Here is a 20,238-nt window from a genome sequence, read left to right as displayed (position 1 = left end):
CATGGTCCACAGCCTAAGTGACCTCCCTGACCTCAAGAGAGCCAGCAGCCCGGAGAGCCAGGGCTGCGGTGGCTGTGCGCCCGCCACTGCCGGGGGAGTGGCTGCTCGCTGTGGCTCCTGGCGCCTCTCCGTCCTGAAGGGGCAGCTCCCAAGGCAGCACTCCTGTGCTGTTCTTGCTGCTGGGTCCCCTACAGCAGGCCATGGGGGAGGGGCACGCCCCCTGGCAGCATCTCCACAGAGCCCCCTGCCCACTCCATCCGCTGCTCCCTGCACCTGGCCCGGCCACTGGCCTCAGCAGGCTCAGCCCCTTGAGGTGCCCTTGCTAAGAAAAGGAAAGGACCCTCTGGTGGGGAGTTTGAATTCCCCAACTAGCAGGACACTCAAGCCTGACCGAGCCCTGGCCACTGGGAGCCCAGAGAGCCTGTGGTGAACAGCTCAAGGAGGCTTCCTGCTGGGACCAAGGTGCTGCTGGCCACACTGCCCTGGGGGCTGGGCCCGCTTTGCCCTCACCCTTCTGCCGGCACAGCCGCCTCAGCCTCTCCCTCTGCCACTCACCTGGTGCGCCGTGCCCACCCCTGTCCTGGGTCAGGCTGGTGAGGCAGTTCTCGGGGCCACCCGCCACGCCGTCCCTCAAGCAGACGTCCCCATGGGGGACCAAAGGGCTGGAGGCAGGGTCGCTGGCCTCTCCGCCAAGGCAGGCACAGGGGGTCTGCATGATGCCACAGGGATGGGAACTACGGCTGCCGGCCAGACAGGCGTCCAGCCAGCGGCACAGCATCTGGCAGGCGGCCCGGCTGGGGCTGCGGTTGCCCACCACCAGGTACTCCACCGAGAAGTCGTCCCTGGGGCCGGGGGGCCCGGGGCTGTGGTCCTGGGCCGGCTGCTGGAGCTGCATCTGCAGGAACTGCTTGCTGGCCTGCAGGAAGGCGAGCGGCGCCGAAGGGTCGCAGAGCCGCAGCACCTCGTCGAAGCTCTCCACACCCAGGTAGGTGCGCGTGGACTCCAAGAAGGAGTCGAACTGGTAGGTGCGGACGCGGCCAGGGCCTCCACAGGGCGTGGGCGCCTTGGCCACCTTCATGTAGAGAGTGTAGCGCCGGGGGTCCGGGTTGCGCAGGGTCCAGGAGCAGCGAGAGGCGTTGGCTGGAAACACAGCAGCTGCCGAGAAGTAGCCGAAGAACTTGCCCTGCACCAACGTGGTGCACGGCTCGGCCCCGGGCCCTGCGTCCACCCCGGTGGCCCCCCGCGCCCGGCGCCCCAGCAACAGCAGCAGCAGCAGGAGCGGCAGGAGGATCCAGACAGGGCCGGGGGCGGCGGCCTGGCCCCTCATCCTAGCTCGCGGGGCCGCCGGGGTTCCGCGGGCTGGGCAGACAGGCACGGGCCAGGCCTTGACATGCCAGGGTCCGGCTGCAGGCAGGGCCGGGCCGGGGGCAGGGGGCAGGGGGCCGGGAGCCGGGGTGGGGTGAGGACAGGATGGGGCAGAGCCCGGCTTCAGGTGAGAGGGCGGCAATGGCTTCTAAAGTCCAGGGCCCTCGCGCCCGCCCATGGCCACCATGGCAGCTGGAAGAGAAAGCAGAGGGGAGCGTGGTGAACCCCAAGGTTGCGGCTCCTGGCCTGCTGGGACCCGCAGGGGCAGCACAGCGGCTCCGGCCAGGCACCAAGGCTTTGGAGCACGCGCTCTGGCTCTGACGTCTTCCAGAACACCTGCTCAGTCCCTGCCTGTCCACCCCAACTAGGGTGTCCACCTGCAGAGCAGGGGTCCAGCCAGGGAAATGGCGTCCCTCTTCCTCCACCCGCACTGATTAGGGAGGGTGAGCATGCAGCCTAGGCCTCTTGGCTGCCCAACTGGCCAGGTCCTGGTGTGGTTCCTATGGCTCTGCTCACGGCCCTCTGGATACCACCAAGAGGAGAGGATGCCCTCTCTGCCCTCTCCTCTGTCCTCTGCCCCTCCCTCGATGACCTTCCTCCTGCCTGGGAAGAATCTGCCAACCAACAGGCAGAGAACAGAGGACAGAGGTCATTTTGACCATCTGCACTCAGCAGACCTCGGCCTTGTCTGCAGGCCCCACAGCGGGAGCACTGCAGACCCCCACAGCGGGAGCACTGCAGACCCCACAGCGGGAGCACTGCAGACCCCACAGCGGGAGCACTGCAGACCCCACAGCGGGAGCACTGCAGACCCCCACAGCGGGAGGCACAGGGCATGGACGTGAGGGGTCTGACTGGTGTCGTCTGCAATTGCCAGCTGTCTGCTCTGCTGGTTCATCCCTGTTCCCATGAATGCTCCTGCAGGAAGACCCTCATGCCCTTCATCTCCAGACACAGGACCTGGGGAGGAACAGAGGGACGATGGCCGCCTTGCCACCCTCCCCCCAACCCCGTGAGGCTGCACCATGACAAAGACCCCAGGTTCGGAGACAGGCCTAAGAAGCTTCCTCAAGCTGCAGTGAAGGGGGGAAGAGCCACAGCAGAGCCTGGACAGACTTCCAGCCAGGTGGTCCCCCAGCACAGTAGAGGGCCGGCTGCACCACTGCCCACGTTACAGTGAACAGCAAGCTAGGCACTGCCCAACCCAGATCCACCCAGGCAAGGTCCTTCACTGGCCAACCTCAGTTTCCCACATCCATTCCACCCATCAGCTGAGCCAGTAGGGGAGGGAGGGGGTCATGGTCAATCCCCTCCCCTCCGAGCCCACTTGGCTTCGCCTCTACTCTGCTGACCCCTGCAAAGGAGAGATGTGCTGCTTCCTGGGGCTTCCTGCTGCCTGAGCCCAGCTGGCCAGAGACACAAGGTCATCACGGCTCTTCATTCCCTCCTGGTCCTTCTGCAGTGGCCTCCCGAGCACATTAGCCCCCAGGTCCGCCCACTGAGACTCTGAGCCCCAGCAGGGATGCTTGAGGCTGGACAGTCCTCTGGGCAAGCCCTTACATGGGCCTCAGTTTGCTCCTCTGTGAGATAGAGAGGTCCTCTCGGCTCTCAGCCAGAGGGTAAGAGCAGCCAAGCACAGGAAGTGACACCAACAGGGAGAGGAAGCCTGAGGCCTCTGGGTCACCTGGGGCAGCTCTGGCCAAGCAGGCCCTGTCAGTGGTCCTTGAGGAGGACAGACCTGCACTGCACGCTTCTCAGCCTGCTTGCCTCTGCACATCTGGCAACTCACCCGGTCCCCACTCCCAAAGCCCATCTGCCAGCCTGCCCTACCCACCCTGAGGGGAGGCCCTGGTCAGCCTGCAGAGCCCTCCCACCCTCTCCCCTATCTGTGAAGCTGGAGAGGCCACAGCCAGGGTCCCACAGCCAGCCTCGTCCCCTGTCCCCCATTCCCAACCTTATATAGCTGCCAGCCTTCACCTGAGCCCCACCCAGGGACTGACGCTCCCCTAGTGCCCAGTGGGAATCAGGGACCAGACCCGGCCCCAGCCCCTGGGGGCAATGTCAGCAAAGCCAGATGGGAAGACCCAGCCAGGCTCAGCACTGCCCCCCATGCCTCTGCAGCTCCACCACAGGTCCATCTCACTCTGCCCCCACTTGCGATGCAAGGAGGCAGAGGCAAGCCTGTTAGTCCTGACCCCCGTCAGGGTTACCCCAAAGCCACTGCATTCTGCCTGGCAGGGGGTCTTACACAGCCAGGCATGTCAATGCCGGCCTGGGGCCTCTCCCCACAGCCTCCGTGGAAGGCCCTGTCTGGGAGGCACGGTGGGTTGGGAGAGCAGAGCAGACGCAGAGCCAGGATGCACGAATCCCAGTCTCCACAGACCGGTGGCCAGGCACAGGGCCCTCTGGGCCTCCCATACCCTGGGTGAAGAATGGTTGCAGCCTAGAGCAGGTGCTCAGCCTCACAGCCTGGCCACGAGGTGCTGGGCAGGAGGGGCCGGTGACCTTGATCCTTGAGGGGGTAGCTTGGTGGGAAGACACGGAAGGACGCACCTCAGGTGCTTGCCGTCCGTGACAGCACCTCCAGGCAGCGATACCAGGGTTCCGCTGCAGATCCTGCTTACAGATGGACACACTGGTCCTCTTTCAGCAGAGCCACACCATGTCCTCTCCCTGCCACTGTCCCAGGACCTGCAAGAGCTGGCTGCGCCTAGGCCCTCCTGCACCCCTGCTGGCCATGTCATGGGCCACCCCGTCCTCTGAGCACCATCAGGGGTATGAGGCCCCCTCAGTGTGGGAGAGGTGGCAGTGAAGGACAGCAGCAGAACAGCCTTTAAAAGGACCACCTGGCGCCCTGGGTTTACCTGTAGGGGTGTAAGGGACTGGGGGACAGGAGTGGCCTAGGGAAGGAGGCTGCAGGGATAGGCCCCAGAGCCAGCTGGAGGTAGAGGGCATGGAGGGACATTCCTGGGCACAGTGGAGTTGGATGATCTGATCTTCTAGAGGACCCGCTGTTTGTAGGGGACAAAGGAGAGCAGGAGGAAGGGGCCACAGGAAAGGTCCTTGCTGAGGCAGGGAGGTGGAGGAGCAGAAGTGTGCCCATGTGTGCCTGTGGGCACGAGTGCGTAAGCACACATCTGGGTGTGTCCCTGTGTGTGTGCGTGTGTGAGGGTACATAAGCACACACGTGTGCCTCTGTGGGTCACAGGGAAGGAGGAAAACCTGGCCTCTGCTGATGCTCACTGGGGGATCCAGGTGCAGCTGGACCAGAGGCAGCCTGGGCAGCAGGAACCTGCCCTGGACAGCCTGGGCCCTCTGCAGCCTCAGTGTGCCCGGCTCTCCTCCCCAGGGCCCAGCTGCACCCCATCCTGAGCTAGTCCACACTGACAGACGGACCTGGGCCCGGGCACTGCATCCCCTCCCCACCCACCCTGGACGGCCAATGGCGTCCCCAGACACCAGCCACAAAAGGCACTCTGTAGTCCTGCGGCTTCCGAACAGTGCCCGCCTGTGTCCTGAGAAGGCTGCGCTGGGGGAGGGGCAGGCGCCCTCAGCTCCGAGGGCTGTCCAGGGGGGTAGGAGGCGGGTGGGCGGCCCTCCCTGCTCAGGGTGCCCATGCATTCCTGTGGGCTTCTGGGCCTCCAATGGCCCAGCAGCTGGTCTCTGGAGGCCCTGTGGGTCCTTGTAGGCCCTCTGACATGAGCCCAGGCAACCTGTGTGTGTATCTCAGGGCCCAGAGCCATGAGAAGAGGCCAGAGGTCTAGGACAGGCCTCCCTCAGGGGTAACAGACCAAGGACTGGGTGCTTGGACAGCCTGCCTCCCCAGCCCCCAGGCTCCAGACCCATCCGCCCACCTCGGCCTGGGCAGACCTATAGGACAGCCAGCCTGCTTCAGTAGCACCCAGCTGTACTCTACCCCAGAGGGCAGGGTGGGGGCCAGACCAGTGAGGCATCTCCACTGGGAAACGGGGGTGCCAGGAGGCTTCCCAGATGGGCATGGGAGCCCAGCATGCTCACCATGCCTGCCAGGCCTGGCCTCGCAGCAGGCCACCTTCCTCTGTCCACCGCCTGCCTGGGCACAGGGACCACCCGGGGGACCTGGCTGGAAGCCAGGGTGAGCTTGCCAGGAAGACAGAAAAGCACGGGCAGAACATGGGCCACTCTGGGGATGCACAGCAGGGGCCTGGGCGGGGCTCTGCTCAAGGCACCACAGTCCTGGTGCAGGCCTTCCACCAACCCCACCCACAGAGGGCCACCAGCTGCCACCTCCACCAGTCACAGAAACAAGCCCAGAGAGGCTGAGCATCTCCCCCAGGTAGTCCTGGAGGGAGAGAGAGGCCCCATCACCCCACAGCCCACTCCACCACCCATGACACCTGGGCCCCAGGTCGGGCAAGGCCAGGCCTCCTGCACCACATGAGCTTCCTGCAGGCCCGGCCTCCAGGGCCTTTGCCCACACCTCGCCCTCACCTTGCTGCTTCAGGTCCCTGCATATCCTAGGGCCGGTCTAAAATGAGAGGAAGGAAAGTCCCGTCACACAAGAGCTGTCCCCAGAGGGCTGTCTGATGGCAGAGCTTCTGGTGGCACCCTGAGACCTGGACCACTAGGCAGATCTCCTGGCTCCTGATTCCTCCCACCAAGACCTGCCACAACAGGGCCAGGGCTGCAGCCAGACTAACCCTCTGTCCCAAGGAGGTAGGTCAGTCATCCCAAACCAGTGCTCAGATGGAGAACCGAGGCTCCCGGGGCTGCACCTGGGGAGCAGGAGGCCTCTCCCAACACCCTGAGCTCACAGGCTGTGGAAACACAGGAACAGCTGCAGTGGCTGCCGGGACAGAGCTGTGGGTCCTGCAGATGGGCCTGGTGGGTGTGACTGTGTATGTGCAGGTGTGAGCAAATGTGTGCAGGTGTGAGGGTGTGAGTGCAAGAGGAGTGTGCACACATGCTGCAGTGTGTATGTGGCCTTGTACAAGTGTGCACACAGCTGTGTGTGTGCACATGCTCTTGTGCAGGTATGTGTGTGTGTGTGTGAGCAAGTGGCTGGTGTGTAGGTGTGCCAGTGAAGCTGTGCATGAGGCTGTGGTGTGCCAGGGGCAAGGGCATGGGCTGTGTGTACATGTGCACATGCTGCAGGGGACAGGGAGACCCTGGAGGAGCCACCATCTCAGAACCCTGGACCAGACACCAGGAAGAGTCCCTGGGGTTGGGGGCTGGGAGCAACACAGAGGCAGGGGAGGGCGCGGGAGTCAGAATCTGCTCCTTGCCATGTTGGTTCTGGCGTCACGCCCACATGCCTTTCCCTGGGCAGGCATTGCCAAGCCTTGCCCTCTAGAGCCCACCAGGTGGGTCTCTGACAGGGGGGTGGTCTGCAATCTCAGACCAGTAGGCAGAAGCATCCTACCCTCCCATCATAGCAAGGAAAGCTGAGTCTCAGCAGCAAGGCGGCCGGTGCAAAGTCACCAGCCAACAAGCAGGGGGTGAGATCCAGGCCAGGAAGGCCGGCCAGTATTCGCAGAGGGGGATGGATATCACAAGGTGGGGCCAGGAGATTTTTGCTGCTCCCTCTACATCCCACAATGTGCAAGTGTGTTGAAATCAGGCCCGAGGGCCCAGGCCACCTCTGCATGGTCCTGATGAGCCCCCAAAGACCACTGCCCCCCGCCCTTCTGCCTCTGCCTTCTCTCACTTCATGGACACCTCAACTCCAAATCCTAGCTGAGTCAGCACCCCCAAAAGTGGCCCAGAGCAGGAGCAGTTCTTCAAGCATAGGGGGGCTTCTTGCCGCCTCTGGGCTCCCCAGAATCTGCCTGACTGGGCTAGACGTCACAGTCACCCAACGTGGACCAGGGACTGTGGGAGATAGGCCTGCTGCACTTCCTCTCCGAGCACGTGCTCACAGCTGCATGCCTGGTGGAGGCTCAGATTCATCCACACCCCACCAAATAGCACAGGCCTCATGGTGTGGAAGAGGATGCGGATGGGGGTAGGTCCCCAGAGAGGGGGCTGTGGGCATGATGGGTGGGGTGATGGCATCTGTGAAGGTGGGGAGGTGAGTGTGTGGGTCAGTGGGGGAACAAGTGGGGTGTGGTGGGGTGTGCTATGGTGAGAGGATACAACAGGATGGGGGGTGAGGGGTGGGCTCCAGAAATGGGCACGATGGGGCTGCTGCTGATGGACGGGAAGGTGGAGACAGGGAAGGGTGAGCATGAGGGGGAGGTGTGTGTGTGCACACTTGTGTTGTGCAACAGCTGTGCAGAGGACAGAGGGAAGGGGCAGAGGTGGGCACAGGGGTCCACCTAGGCAAGCAGCAGGCCAGGGCCAGGACCAACACAGGTCCCCAGCGCCCCACCTAGAGGCAGGTCCCCAGGAGCTTGGATTTGTCTAAACCATTAGGCGCGCACGTGTGATCCTGCCAGTGGGGGGCTTAGGTTTTCTGAAAGGGCAACAGGAACGGCCAGCAGAGGTGACAGAGCCTGGCTCCTGGTGCTGAACACTTCCCATTACTTTTTCACTTAGCACAAATGAAATAACAAGAGGGGGTGGAGCTTTGTGCTTGTCCGAGGGCAATTCCTCACCTTAACCCTGGGAGACAGCTGTCATTGCATGGATAAGAAAGCCGAGGAGCCAAGACCTGAAGACTGGCCTCTGCACCTGTCAGGTCCCAGGGCCGGTCCTGCCTGCGGCAGTGGGCTGGGTGAGGGCTGGCTTGTGCTAGGACATAAATATCCAGGGTGTCCCTTGGCCCTCACAGTGTGTGCCACACTCCCTCCTGCCTGGATGTGGACACGCACACACTAGCATGGGGCAACACGTGCAGGTGTGTGCAGCTCACTGAGAGCTCCTATGGCAGATGTCCTTCCTGGGAGCTCACAAGGAGAAGAGCTGGGGCAGCAGTGTGCAGGATTTCGCGTTTCTCTTCCTTGTGGGATACTGAGCTTGTACACTGTGCTTGTGTTTATGTTGCACGCTAGTGCATGTGTGTGTGTGTGTGTGTGTGAGGGGGGTCCAAGGTCAGGTCAGGGCTGTATGTGATGCTATTGTGATGAGTGTGCTTCCTGCTCTTGTGCCGTGCAGAGTGGGTGTGCGAGCCATTCAGGAGGGTGTGTATCCTGGTTCCTTGCTGTTCCCCTGTGATCTGGCTGCCCAAAGGAGGGCCTGCCACGCCCTTGACATGTCCATCAGGCCCAGTCACCAATCCTAAGACCCTGCGAGTGCTTCCCCTCAGCTTCCAGAGCACAGGCCAAGGTCTCCAGGGATCCTAGTATGGCCCCACCTCATGGGGAGCCCCTGGTTCTCCCTATCTTCCTCCCCAACTCCTGCATTCTCCTCACCCCTGCATTCTCCTGGGCGCCAGGTCTTTGGTAGCTGTTCCCTCTGCTCAGCACCTCGGACCCCTTGACACACGCCTTCTGCTTCCTCCTGGGGGAGCAGCACCCTGTGCTCCTGCAGCAGCTGCCCTCTACTCCCCAGGCCCTTCAGGCTTCTGGGACCCCTTTCCTCCCACTGTCTCAGTATGGGGGGGGGTCAGGCCTTGTCTACCACAGTATTTCCAATGCAAGTGTGCATACATGGCCAACCAATTAGTGTGTGCCACTTCCTCTGGGCTGTGTCCAAGGCTCTGTGTGTTTACCAGAAATCACAGAACTGACCACTGGTGCAGCTGGAGCCAGGGAGGCCACGCTTTTGGAGGGCAATGGGACAGTGGCTTGCAGGTAGCCAGAAGGAAACAAAATCCTCCAGTTTCAGAGTTCCTGGTCGGGGTCCACGTGGTGCAAGCACTGCACTGGGACCTGACCAGGGCTGGTGGTGACATGTGGTTTCACTACCTCCTGCTGTGTAGGGCACACACTCGCACAAGACTAACACCACATGCACACCGGTGTAGAAGTCTGCATGCCCGCACACATATGCTAACAGCCTGCGGACCCACGGACACGCACGTGCATGCGTAGCACACATGTACACGTGCACACAAACACGCACACTTACGCCGGTACAAAGCTGACTCGGGCCAGGTGAGTTTGGGGAGAAACAGTGGTGGGGGCTCAGGCTGCGACGCAAGGTGCGTCACTGGCCCTAGCTGCGGGAGCGAGGCATGAGAGAGGTCGGCCGGGGGCTGCCCAAGATGGGGCGGGAGCCGCGGGCCGGCAGCCGAGGAGACGGAAGGGGCGGGCAAGGCTGGCGCGGGCGCGTCGCGCGCGCCCTCTCTCGGCCGTCCGCAGTAGCGCGCCCGGCCCTCCGCCCTCCACCACCGCAGACCCGCGCCGGACGCCTCGGCCTGGAGCCCCGCGGCGTACCCCGGGGACAGGATCTGGCCCCCTCAGGATCGCTCCGGGAGGCGGGGCTAGGCCAGGCGTGCGGGCCCGGACACTAGGGCGCCGCCGGAAGCTGCCCAGGCCCCTGCCGCTCTCCCAGCCCGCCAGGGCCCTCTCCTGCCGGGCCCCGCGGCTGTATCCGCAGGTGCGGATCTGCCCCAGGACCCGGCCGGCCAGGACGCTGCAGACCCTGCACGCTGCGGACGCAGAACGTAGGATCTCGGAGGAGCGTTAGGGATCGGGGCTGGAAGGGAACCAACAGGGTAATCAGCGACCCATTTCACGGACGCGGCCACCGAGGCCCAAGAGGGGCCGGAGCCTGCAGGCAAGGGAAGGGACTGGAGGGCTCTGCAACTTGGCTGCGTCCCCTCCCCGGCTCAGGATCCTAAGGAGTGCGGTGTGATGCTGAAGGCGACGAATCGCCTCCTTTCCGCCCCCGCGCGGGATCGCGGCGGGGACTAACGCCCTTTCCGGGATCGAAGGCGACAAACTCCCCGCTTGCGCCGCCCTGGCGCATCCCCTGGCCTTGGGGTTCGCCTCCCCGCCACCCGGGCTCCGGGGCTCCCCGGCCGGCTTCCCGTCCCCAGATCCTGGCGCAACAAGTCAGAAAGCAGCGCCGAGCAGCAGCTGACGAGCCGAAAGGGAGGGCACAGAGCCCGACGCGGGGCGCCTGGCGCTCCGGGATCCCCGAACGCGCGCTGTGTCCGCCTCCGGGGACCGGGCGCGGGTGTCGGGCGCGCGGGACTGACTAGCCCGGCGGCCCACACCCGCTCCCGAGGCCCCGATTCTGCGCGGGTGGGGGCGGGGGCGCGCGCAGAAGCCCCCGCCCCCTCCTTCGCCTGCTTGACCTTGTGGGGGTACTCAAAGCCCGACCGGGCGGCACCCTGGCGTCCGGACGCAGAGTTTCGTGGCCTCCCGCGGTCCGGGAGGAAACGGCTCCCCCTTCGACCTCCCTTGCTGCCTCCTCCGCCACGAGGGTCGCAGAGGAATTTAAGGTCCGAGGGTTAGGAGAGACGTTATATCCGCTTTCCAGACCCCAAGCACCTGATACAGGCTCTTAGATGTGAGAAAGGACCCCAGCCCCCGTTCTCCCTCCGCCTCCGCCCGCGCGGCTCTCGCTCGGAGGGGGGCGTGTGTTTGTGTCTATGAGAGAGGGCACTGAGGGTCTTCTTGGGTCCCCAGGGTAGGGCAGAAGCGCAGACCTTCAGCCCCCTCCGCAACACTTATGCCTTGAGGCTCCTCTGGGGCGGGAGTGCGCGCCCCCTGCCCACCCACACGCCTTCATGTTTTCAACTCCCTGGGAGTTGCCGCTAAGGAATCTTCGCCCCAGACCCGGCGGAATGGGACGTGATGGGACCTCGGGGAAGGAAGGCGAGCTAAAGGAGGAGTGGGTTAAGGCTGCTCTCCAGCTCGGGTCTGTGCGCGCCAAGAAACTTGGAAGCCTAAAATTAAAGTGGAAAGGGTAAGGTGCCTAGCAGACCCAAGTCTGAGGTGTCAGGCTGGACGCTCCCTCCGGGTCGCCCGGGAGTGACCAAGCAGGAGCCGCCGCAGCCAGGCGGAGAGACCAGTGCTCAGAGCCGCAGCCTCCGACAAGCCCTCCCGGCCGCCTAGCTTCCCGGCGACTCTCAGCTCCGCCGCCCCCTCCCGAGGCCGGAGGCGTTCTCTGCCTCGTCTAGCCGAACCGGGGAGAGGGTTCCAGGCCAGAGCTCGAGCCCCCAGCCTCCCGGAGAGGGGGCGGGGGCCGTGCTAGTTCCTCGAGGCAGCGGCGCACAGCTCCAAACCGGCGAGGCGACCGCGGAGGGCCGGGCGGCCTCTCCCTGCGGGGGACGCGGACCCGGGAGTGCTCGGCGCCCAGCCCAGCGGGCTTCTCGCAAGGCCGACCCAAAGTTCAGAGCGGCTTATCCGTGCCGCCCGTCCGACCGAGTGGAAAGCAAGACAAGGAGAGAACGAGCGAGGGCGTTTGTGTGTGTGTTTGTGATGGTGGGGGGCACGAGGATAGCCCTCCATTTGAACTGGGGTGGGGGCAACCTCCCGGGACTCTCCACCGCCAATGCCGGGTCTGTGGGTGAGGGCTGTGAGGAGGGGATTGGGGGCTTCTCTGCCTTCCTCTGGCTCAGTGCGGGGCGGGGGGGGGGGGATGTGTCGGCCCATGTAATGTATGCAGGGGGCTCTGAGTGATTAGGAAAGAGGGCCACCCTTGGGGTGTCTCTTCCGAGAATCCCCGATCCTTGTGTGGCTGCGGGGGCCAGATAGGGCTCCCCTAGACCCCTGCTAGCGTCAGTGTGTGAGGGGCACCACGGGAACGCCTTCCCCAGCCTTCCCAGGGTCTGTGCCTGTGATGGGGAGGGGGTGCTTTCCCCAGCTCAGCCTGCCAGTCTGGCCGGGCTGTATGTGTGGATGGGGGGGGGGGGATTGAGCAGCACGGAGGAGCCTCTCCCACGTCCAGGGTCGCCCCCTCCTCAGCCTGCCCAATGCGGGCGCGCAGGGACCTGCCAGATTCTGTCGCCGCCGCTGGAGGAGGCAGGAGATGGGGAAGGGGGGTCCAAACTCCCGAGATCCGAGCGCAAACCAGGGATCTACGAAGCCCCAAACCGCGAAGTTGGGAAGTCCGGGCGCCCCCCTCTCTCGATCCCCTCCCACCAGCGCTGCGCCCCCTCCCGCCGCACCCCCAGCCCCCCGCCAAAGCCTTCCTTACCTTCCCCAGCAGCAGCGGCCCCGCCGGTGAGGACTTGATCCGGCGAGTTGCAAATCCCTGGGAGCGCCCCGCGTCCTCCGCAGCCGAGCCCGGCGCCCGACCGAGCGGGGGCTCCTACCGCCGCTGCCGCCCCCGGCCCGCTCCCGGCCTCGCCGAGACGCCCCCTGGAGCGCACCCGCGGGCGCACGCAGGCCCCTCCCCGTCCCCCCGCCTGCCAGAGCCCCCGGGGCGCCGAGAGGGTCCGGATGCCCGCTCTGCGGGCGATGCGGGGCGCGCGGGCCCGGGCCGGGCCAGGACGCGGCGCGGCAGCCTGTGCCGCCGGCTCGCCCGCTCCGCTCGCTCGGCCGGGGCCGCCGCCAACGCCGCGCCCGCCGCCGCCGCCTGCGCCCGCCGCTCCCTCTCCGGCCGCGCCGCCGCTCCGCTCCTCTCGCCTGCCCCGCTCTTCTCGCCTTTTTTCCCCTTCCTGAGGGGGGGGAGCCGAGCCGAGCCGGGGGCGGGGCGGCGCGGGGAGGAGGAGGAGGAGGCCGAGGACCCGGAGAAGGAGGAGGAGAGAGGCGAGAGCTGCTCCCCCGCCCGGCTGCCGGCGCTCCCCAATCTCTCGCTCTCTGAAACTGGATCCCGAATCGGGAGCCAGAGACTGCATTACGGATTACATCAGGCTTTATAGAGCTTCCAGATCACACATTAGAGGGGGAGCGCGAGCGGGGGGCGGGGTGTGGGGGAGGGGAGCGGGGTAACGGGTGTGGGGGGTGAAACGCACACAGGCGCGCACACCTAGGAAGGCGGGCTCCTGCCCCATGCAGCAGGAATGCCAGGAGTTGGGTCTCAGCCCTCGGCCTCTTCCAGGAGCAGGAGTGGCTGCCGTCTGAACGGATGGATGATGGGTGATGGATGGACAGACGGAAGAATGGAGAGAAGGAAGTTAGGGGTTGTGCACAAACAATATAGGTGCGTGGGTGGAGGGATGGAGAAAGGGTGAATAAGAGGATGGATGGATGGATGGAATGGATGAATGGATGGACGGTGAGACCGGCGACTGGGGAATCCTGTGGAATTACGGATGGAAGGGTGGAGGGTGGATAGAAGGGAGGACAGAATGCATGGGGCAGGGAGGGGGCTGGAACAGGATTGGGGATAAATGGCTGGGCTGCATAGACGGGTAGTGATGGTGGACCCGTGATGTATGAATAGGTGGAGGAGTGATGGGCAGGGGAGAGTCAGAGGCACAGGCTCAGGACCTGTGGAGAGGAGCAGGTGGGGAGGCCCCTTGGACTGCTTAGGCTGGGGGGATCCCATCTCCCTTCAGGGGGACTCCTGCCCCTGAAGGAGTGCTCAGAGCTGTGAGGGGGCTGGGGACAGAGCCAGAAGGAGGTAGAGTTGGAAGTAAGTGGCCCCGTGTGGCTGTCCCCAGGCACTCCCTCCCTTTCTTTGACTTGGTAACAGTGGGGACATCCCAGTCCCACGTTCAGATTTTGTTTCTCTCAGCTGATGGAGTTAAGTGCCTTTAGCTATTTTTTCTCCCATTTTAAGCCATCCCTGGTCCCTCTCCGGCTTCTGAGACCTTTGACCTGCCACCCTCAGGGGGCGCCTCTAGAATGAGAACCTGAGAGCTTCAGGGAAGTTGCTTCAAGGTGCTTCTCACCAGAATGCTTCTGCCCCAAGGTCCTGCTCCCCCTCACAGGTGCAAGTCTACTCTGGATGCAGACCCAGTGTCCAGTATTTTCCACACTGACCCTCTTAGCAGGCCACCTGTGCATTGCTGCCCAAATCCAACATCTGACTCAGCTGCTTGCATCTCTCAGCTTCCCTTAGGATACCACCCCTGTGGCACCCATACACACAACCACCGGCACCACTTTCAACCTGAGTTTCCGCATCCACCCCACACTGTCATCCCATGGCCACCCGTAACCTCCAACTAACCCTCTCCAGCAGCCTCACGGCCAGCTTCGCCTCCACTGATCTCCAGAGGAGGAGGGCAACACACATCAGCTGGGCACCCTGGCAGATTGCACACCTCACCCCACAGCTCTGTCCACACCAGTTTCCTGTAAGGCCAACCAGAGTCCTGAGCTCCAAGGGTATCCTGAGGGACTAGTCAGGGGGCCACAGAGATCCAAACCAGGTGGCAGTCAGGGAAGGGCAGGGAGGGCCCCCGTCCCAGTCCAAGCCCTTGAGCAGCACCACACTCGCCCCCTCTTCCAGGAAAAGGGCCTTCTTCCCCAGTATCTGACAATGACAGAAAGAGGCAGTGTGTCCTGCGAGCTGCTCCCTCCCCAGATCCTGGCTGAGCGGCCCTGGTCTCCTTCTCCTCGCTGCAGTAGCAGCCAGTGGCCACCAGAGGGCCTCTGACATCAGGCCAAGAGGCAGCCGGAGCAGGACTCTGAGTCAGGATCTCAGAAAGGCCCTTCCCTGGCTGGTGGGGGAGGGCAGCAGGCTTTGGCATCTGGCTTGAGACTGGGACCCCCACACACTGGGTCATCCAGGGCAGGGCAGTCTCCCTCCCACACTGGGGCTTCTGGGAGGCACATCGTTCCTTTCCATGTGGGGACTCCTTGCTTGCTCCCCCTGACTTGCCCCCCCACCCCAGTCTCTGATCCAGAGTCCAGATGTTCCACTTCTCAGAGGTGGAGCAGACTGCAGCTGGTCTACCCACACTCCTCCCCAAGGAGGGGGCGCCTCAGCTTGGCCCTGAGCACCAGCGGCAGGACCTGCCCGCTAAAGCAGTCAGGGTGGCCTGCGGTGCCTCAGTTTCCAGCTTGGTACGTGAATGTCTCGACTGCATGGTTTTTACAGTTTTCTCCAGCCCGGACGCTCCAGGATCCCAGAACTCTAAACCCTGAGATTTGTCTGCAATTTACATAAAGTAGTCCCTCTCCCGACACCTGTTCTAGCCCTGGCCGGATCAGGACCATCCCACACCCAAGTCAGTTTCCTTCCTGCGTCCCGGTTGCCACTGGAGAAGCCCTGGATTGATGGTCTCCTCAGCTGGACACCAAGTCCTGGAGCTTCCGCACACAGCCCAGAGGGAGCACAGCACTTAGCACCTTCTAAGCACTATCTGTGGCCAGAAATGGAACTGGAGCCATAGCCATAGACTCAGCCGTGACTCCTGACTGGCCACAAGCTGAGCCCTGATCCTGGCTTAACACATTGAGTACTGCACCCTGATCCTGGTTCCCTTCTGAACCTTAGTCCTGGTCACACACTGAACCCTAATCCTATGGCAGCTTTATACACAGGCCTCTGGTCCCAAGGCCGTGTAGACTCTCAGGTAGCCTCAAAGGATGGGGATCAGAGAAGCCTGCGGGGAGCATTGGAAGGCAGGCCTCAGAGCCCCATGTACTTTCAGCCATCTTCACTAGGACTCTCTCATTCTTAGGGGGGAGGGGCTTTTGTAAGGTCCCAGGGGAGCATGGTTAGAGCCAGGCTCGCTGACTCCCAGTCCTGTGGTCCACCCCTTGCATGTAGGAACCCTCGGGTGGGTAGGGCCCTCTCAGGACGGTGGTCCCACAGTAAATGGGCAGGAGCGGGGCAGGCGGGGATTCTGGTCCTGAACACAGCATGGTCCTCCCAGTTGTCCAGTGGGCCTTGCAAATCCAAGGCTGAAGTACCTTTAGGGACCTGAACACAGGGAGAGCCTGGCTAAGTCACCTGCACTGTGATTAATTGTGATGGCAACAAGCCACAGTCAGGACGTGGGACCTGCCGTCATGCCACCATTCCACTCTGCCCTCAAGCCCCCAGCCCCTCCCTGGCCCAGCTGCACCCTGGCCAGCAGGCTATCAGGGAGGGACTATTTGGGGGAAGTGACACTGAACAGGGGCTTCCTAGCTCTCTGTTGACCAGGTCCTCCGGGGTGAGACTCGGTGGGCCTGCTCCTCCGGAAGCTTCCCTGGTGGCCTGGCGGGTCCCAGGCACACAGCAGGGACTGCTCTCTCAGTCCAGCCATTAGCAGAGTCAAACATCGTGGGACCCTCCCTGGTCCTTCTGCCCAGCAGCCCCCGCCAGAGAAGGGTCCCCAACAAGACAAGCGCCAGGGAGTCCCAGGCTCTCACACAGCAGCTCCATGTCTGAAGCTCCTCAGACACCCTCCTTGACTGTCCATGTGGCATTCGGGCCAATTGTGGTCACTGTTGTGTCCAGTGCAGAGCCAGTCAAGGCAAGAGCAGTTTTGAGAGGTGTGCTGGCCACTGCCACCACCCAGCTTCCAGGCAGGCAGAGGACGCCAGGGCTGGGGGGAGGCCCCCTGCCCCCTCCCCTCCCACCCTGGCCTCTCCTTCCTGGCAGAGCCGGTCATGCTCCTGTGGCTGTGCCATGGCCCTACCTACGGTGGTGGCACATTGTGGGTCTACTCTGTCCAGTCTGGCGACCACTAGCCACAGTGGCTGCCAAACACTGGAAACATGTCTGTGGCCTGAGGATCTGAATTTTTACTTTCACTGACTCTTAGTTTATTTGAACTGAAATAGCCACATGTGGCTGTTGTCTCGGAGAGCACCACTCTGTCGGGCCCCTGCTCCCCTTTTCCAGCTGGGTGATCCAGGCAGGTTTCCTGCTGCTCTGTGCCTTACCTGCTCCATCTGCAACGGGAACCTCAGGGGAGCAGACGGATGGGCTGGCCCCGTGATGAGTGCAGGGGACTGCAGGTCTCCTGTTCTCTAGTGCCACACGCCTGGTGCCTCTGTGGCCACTCGCAGCCCCACGGCTGCCTCTGTGCTTGCACTCACGCAGCCCGGCCCACAGGACAGGCCTTTCTTCCAGACTCCCAGGTCCACAGACAGCTCCTTCCCACCGTGCCTCAGCAGCCCCTGCCCCACCTGCCTTCAGAGCCAGGGAACATGGTTTCCCATAGATCCACTGTCCCTGCTTCCTGCCCACCCAGCCCTGAGGGCCCAGATCCTACAGGGACACTGGGCCAGTGGCCAAGGGTGGACCAAGGCAGGGCAAGGAGAGGCAAGTGCTTCTAGGGACCCAGCTGGCCCTCAGTAGCCCAGCCCTGTGTCAGCCCCAGGTCCTCTGCCACAGCCTCACGCCAGCTTTCCCTCCCATCTGTTCTGCCCCCTCAAGGGTTCCCTAGAGAAGTGGACTGCCTGCCCCCAATCCTGGGTGGCCGCCTTTTCTCACAGGTTGAGGATCACATGGGGGCACTAGGCCTGGAAAGACTAAGGTCCCTGGGACTCAGGCAGGACACGGGCTTCCGTGGGCACCAGGGGTGTGGGCACCCAGAAGCCCTGCTGGCCAGAAGAGGGGCTGGCATAGTGCTGGTTCCTGGGTAGGGAGACCATCCAGTCCTACTTGGACTCTGACGGCCGCGCCTGTGGGTAGGACCATTTCCGTAGGCTTTCTGGGAGAGGACCAGAGATGTGAAGCTGCTGGCCTGAGTGGCAGGTGGGTAGCCAGGGCAGGCTGCTGGGAGGGAAAGGAGGAAAGGAGCCTTCCTCCACACTGGCTGGGGGGACTGAGGACCAGGTGGCCTGAGTCATTTCCCCACCCTGTTCCCGTGGCCACCGGAGGGCCTGCTTGGCTAACTGCCTTTCACAGAGAGGAGAGCCCAGGCTGCACAGGTATAGGCCCTCAGGCATTGACCCTGCCCAGGACCCAAAGATGCCCAGATTTTCTCCTGGCCATGGTTTCAACTTCTCAGTCCACAGCCGCCTCCCCGGGAGCTGGGCCACGGCAGGCTCCAACCACCCCAGCAGCTCTGCCTACCCTGGGCACCCTCCTCCGCCCACCCTGCTGCCCCTGGCCGCGGGGGCAGGGGGGGGTGATTTCAGGCTATTTCCAGCCTTCGACCTCACAACTCCCCAGTGTGAGAACCTGGCGTGATCTGCGGGTTTTCCTAACACCATTCGGGGGCTGGCAGGGGAAATGCAGGTCAGGAGAGGCGAGGTTGCCGCCCCTCACACGTGCCACGGGCTCCTGGGTGGGGGTCTCCTTTTCCAGGGGTGGATCCTGAACCTGAATGTGCATTCTGACCTTCCCCAGCCGGGTGACTTTGTCCCCCACCTCCCTTTGCCCCCATGGCAGGGACTGACAGGGCAGGGCAGGGCTCCATTGCAAAGCCGAAAGAACTGCAGCTCAGAGAGGTGGTATAACCTGCCTAGGGCTGCACAGCCAGGACACAAGCTTGGCCCAGAGCCTGCGGAGCCATGGATGTGTCCCTCAAAGTGGGTCTTCAAGATTGACAGGCCGGAAAGGGAGAGGAAGCATGGCAGAGAGGGCCGAGGCCAGAGGCTGCCCAGAGGCTTCACAGGGCCTTCCAGCCCTCGGACCTTCCTGACTGAGTTCTCAGAAGGAGCCCTAATCCCATGTCACCATCTGGGTCCTGCCCTGACTCTGGTCACATGCTGACCCTGACCAAAGACTGAGAGCACTGATTCCTGATAACTGACTAGGCTCCAACTCTGAATGCCGGCCGATCCCCAATCACAGGCTGAGCCCTGACCCTTGTCACACCCTGGGCACTACCCGAGGATGGATGTCCACTGTAGTAAGTCCAACCAGTATTCATTAAGCCAGTACCCTGGCCACCCCAGTCCATCCTCCCCCCTGCCCCTATCACCTGGTCCCTAAAGCAGAGAACTGGTGGGCTTCAGGGCGTGTGCAGACAGCCTCCCCCAGACCCTGCACCTCGTGGGCTTAGTGAGCCCGGGAATGGAGGACGCCAAGCCGGCAGAAGGTGGGGGGATTAGGCGATTAAAAAATGGCACAGTGAAGATCAACAGAGGACGCTCTGGGAGCCAGCGGGAGTGGGGGCCGGAGGTGGGCCTGGCCCCTCCGCCAGCTCGCCTGCCCACTCAGGGCTCAACAGGTTCCTGTCCCTCTTGGGCACAGGCCATGCTCTCCCCATCCTGGGCTTCCCTGCTTGGTCCCCCATGAACACCACCATATACCCCATGAACACAGTCAGGCCACCCAAGACCCCGGGCATCCCCTGGAGACCCTCAACACCACCCGGGCCTCCATGCATCCTCCCACGTCCCAGGTCTGACGTCTGAGCCCCCCACAGGCCTCACTATCCTTAGCTGTCCCATCTGGGGAGACTGGCCTGGGCACCCCAGGACACAACTCACTCTGCAGGGGTGTATGGACAGAGAGCAACAGATCTATAGCCTGTCCACCAGGGCTCCTCAGAGGAAGCCTCAGAACCACAAGTTGTGGAGTGACATTCTGGGGGTGAGGAGAGGCCAGATGGTCCTCATGACCTTGAGCTCCGGAGTACCTGGGTGAGGACAGGGAGCAGGTCAGACCCCTTACCCTGAGCCTCCACGGGAGTTCGACACCCTGCCCGCCAGGTGGTCACCTCTTCCTCCCTACCCTTCCCAGCAGGGACCTCTCAGTGTGCTGAGGATGCTGATGCTGATGTCCCCACTGTGTGTAAGTGACACCCCGCAGGGCTTCATCTGTGCCTCTTGCAGGGACACTGAGGGTCTGTTGGGAAAGTGGCTGGCCCAGGGGACCCAGCTTAGGTACTGGAGCTGGACTTTGAACTTCTGCACCCTATCGCCTGCCCCAGGGGGTTCACCTGCGCCCCGGGCACACGTTCAAAGGAAGGCCACCATCCAGAATTGGCCTACAGTGGTGCGTGTCTATGGGCTGCAGCTCCCAGGAGACTGTGTGCAGAGAGGACCCCATCAGAGAGGACACTGGAGATCAGAGTGGCAGTGACTTTCCCATGGATGTGAAGCCCTGGGCGAGAAACCTGGGCCTGAGCCAGCCTCTGTGGCTCCCATCCCTTCCCACGGTGACATCTCTCTGTCTTGGCATGTCAAGGACAGGGGCTACACTTAGAGATTCTTTCTTAGCAAGAAACGCAGGTAGAGGAGGCCAGGGAAGAGGTGGCCCATCAGTGGTGGGGAC

At 63.2% G+C, this 20,238-nt stretch overlaps 1 protein-coding gene across 3 annotated transcripts in view; it reads right to left on the bottom strand.

The window, feature by feature from the left end:
* Adgrb1 (adhesion G protein-coupled receptor B1) overlaps window positions 1-1,327 on the bottom strand; it is a 62,367-nt gene extending 61,040 nt beyond the window's left edge. For all 3 annotated transcript variants that reach the window (XM_076836155.2, XM_076836156.2, XM_076836157.2), the window contains exon 1: window positions 556-1,327. In XM_076836155.2, coding sequence (XP_076692270.2) covers window positions 556-1,327 — 772 coding nt within the window. The remainder of the gene's footprint in view (window positions 1-555) is intronic.
* Window positions 1,328-20,238: the final 18,911 nt, after the last annotated feature.

The sequence above is a fragment of the Callospermophilus lateralis genome, chromosome 16 (assembly GCF_048772815.1).
Source record: "Callospermophilus lateralis isolate mCalLat2 chromosome 16, mCalLat2.hap1, whole genome shotgun sequence".
In the NCBI taxonomy this organism is placed as follows: Eukaryota; Metazoa; Chordata; class Mammalia; order Rodentia; family Sciuridae; genus Callospermophilus; species Callospermophilus lateralis.
Note: the sequence above shows the minus strand (reverse complement) of the source record. Positions and strands in the feature narration are given on the sequence as shown.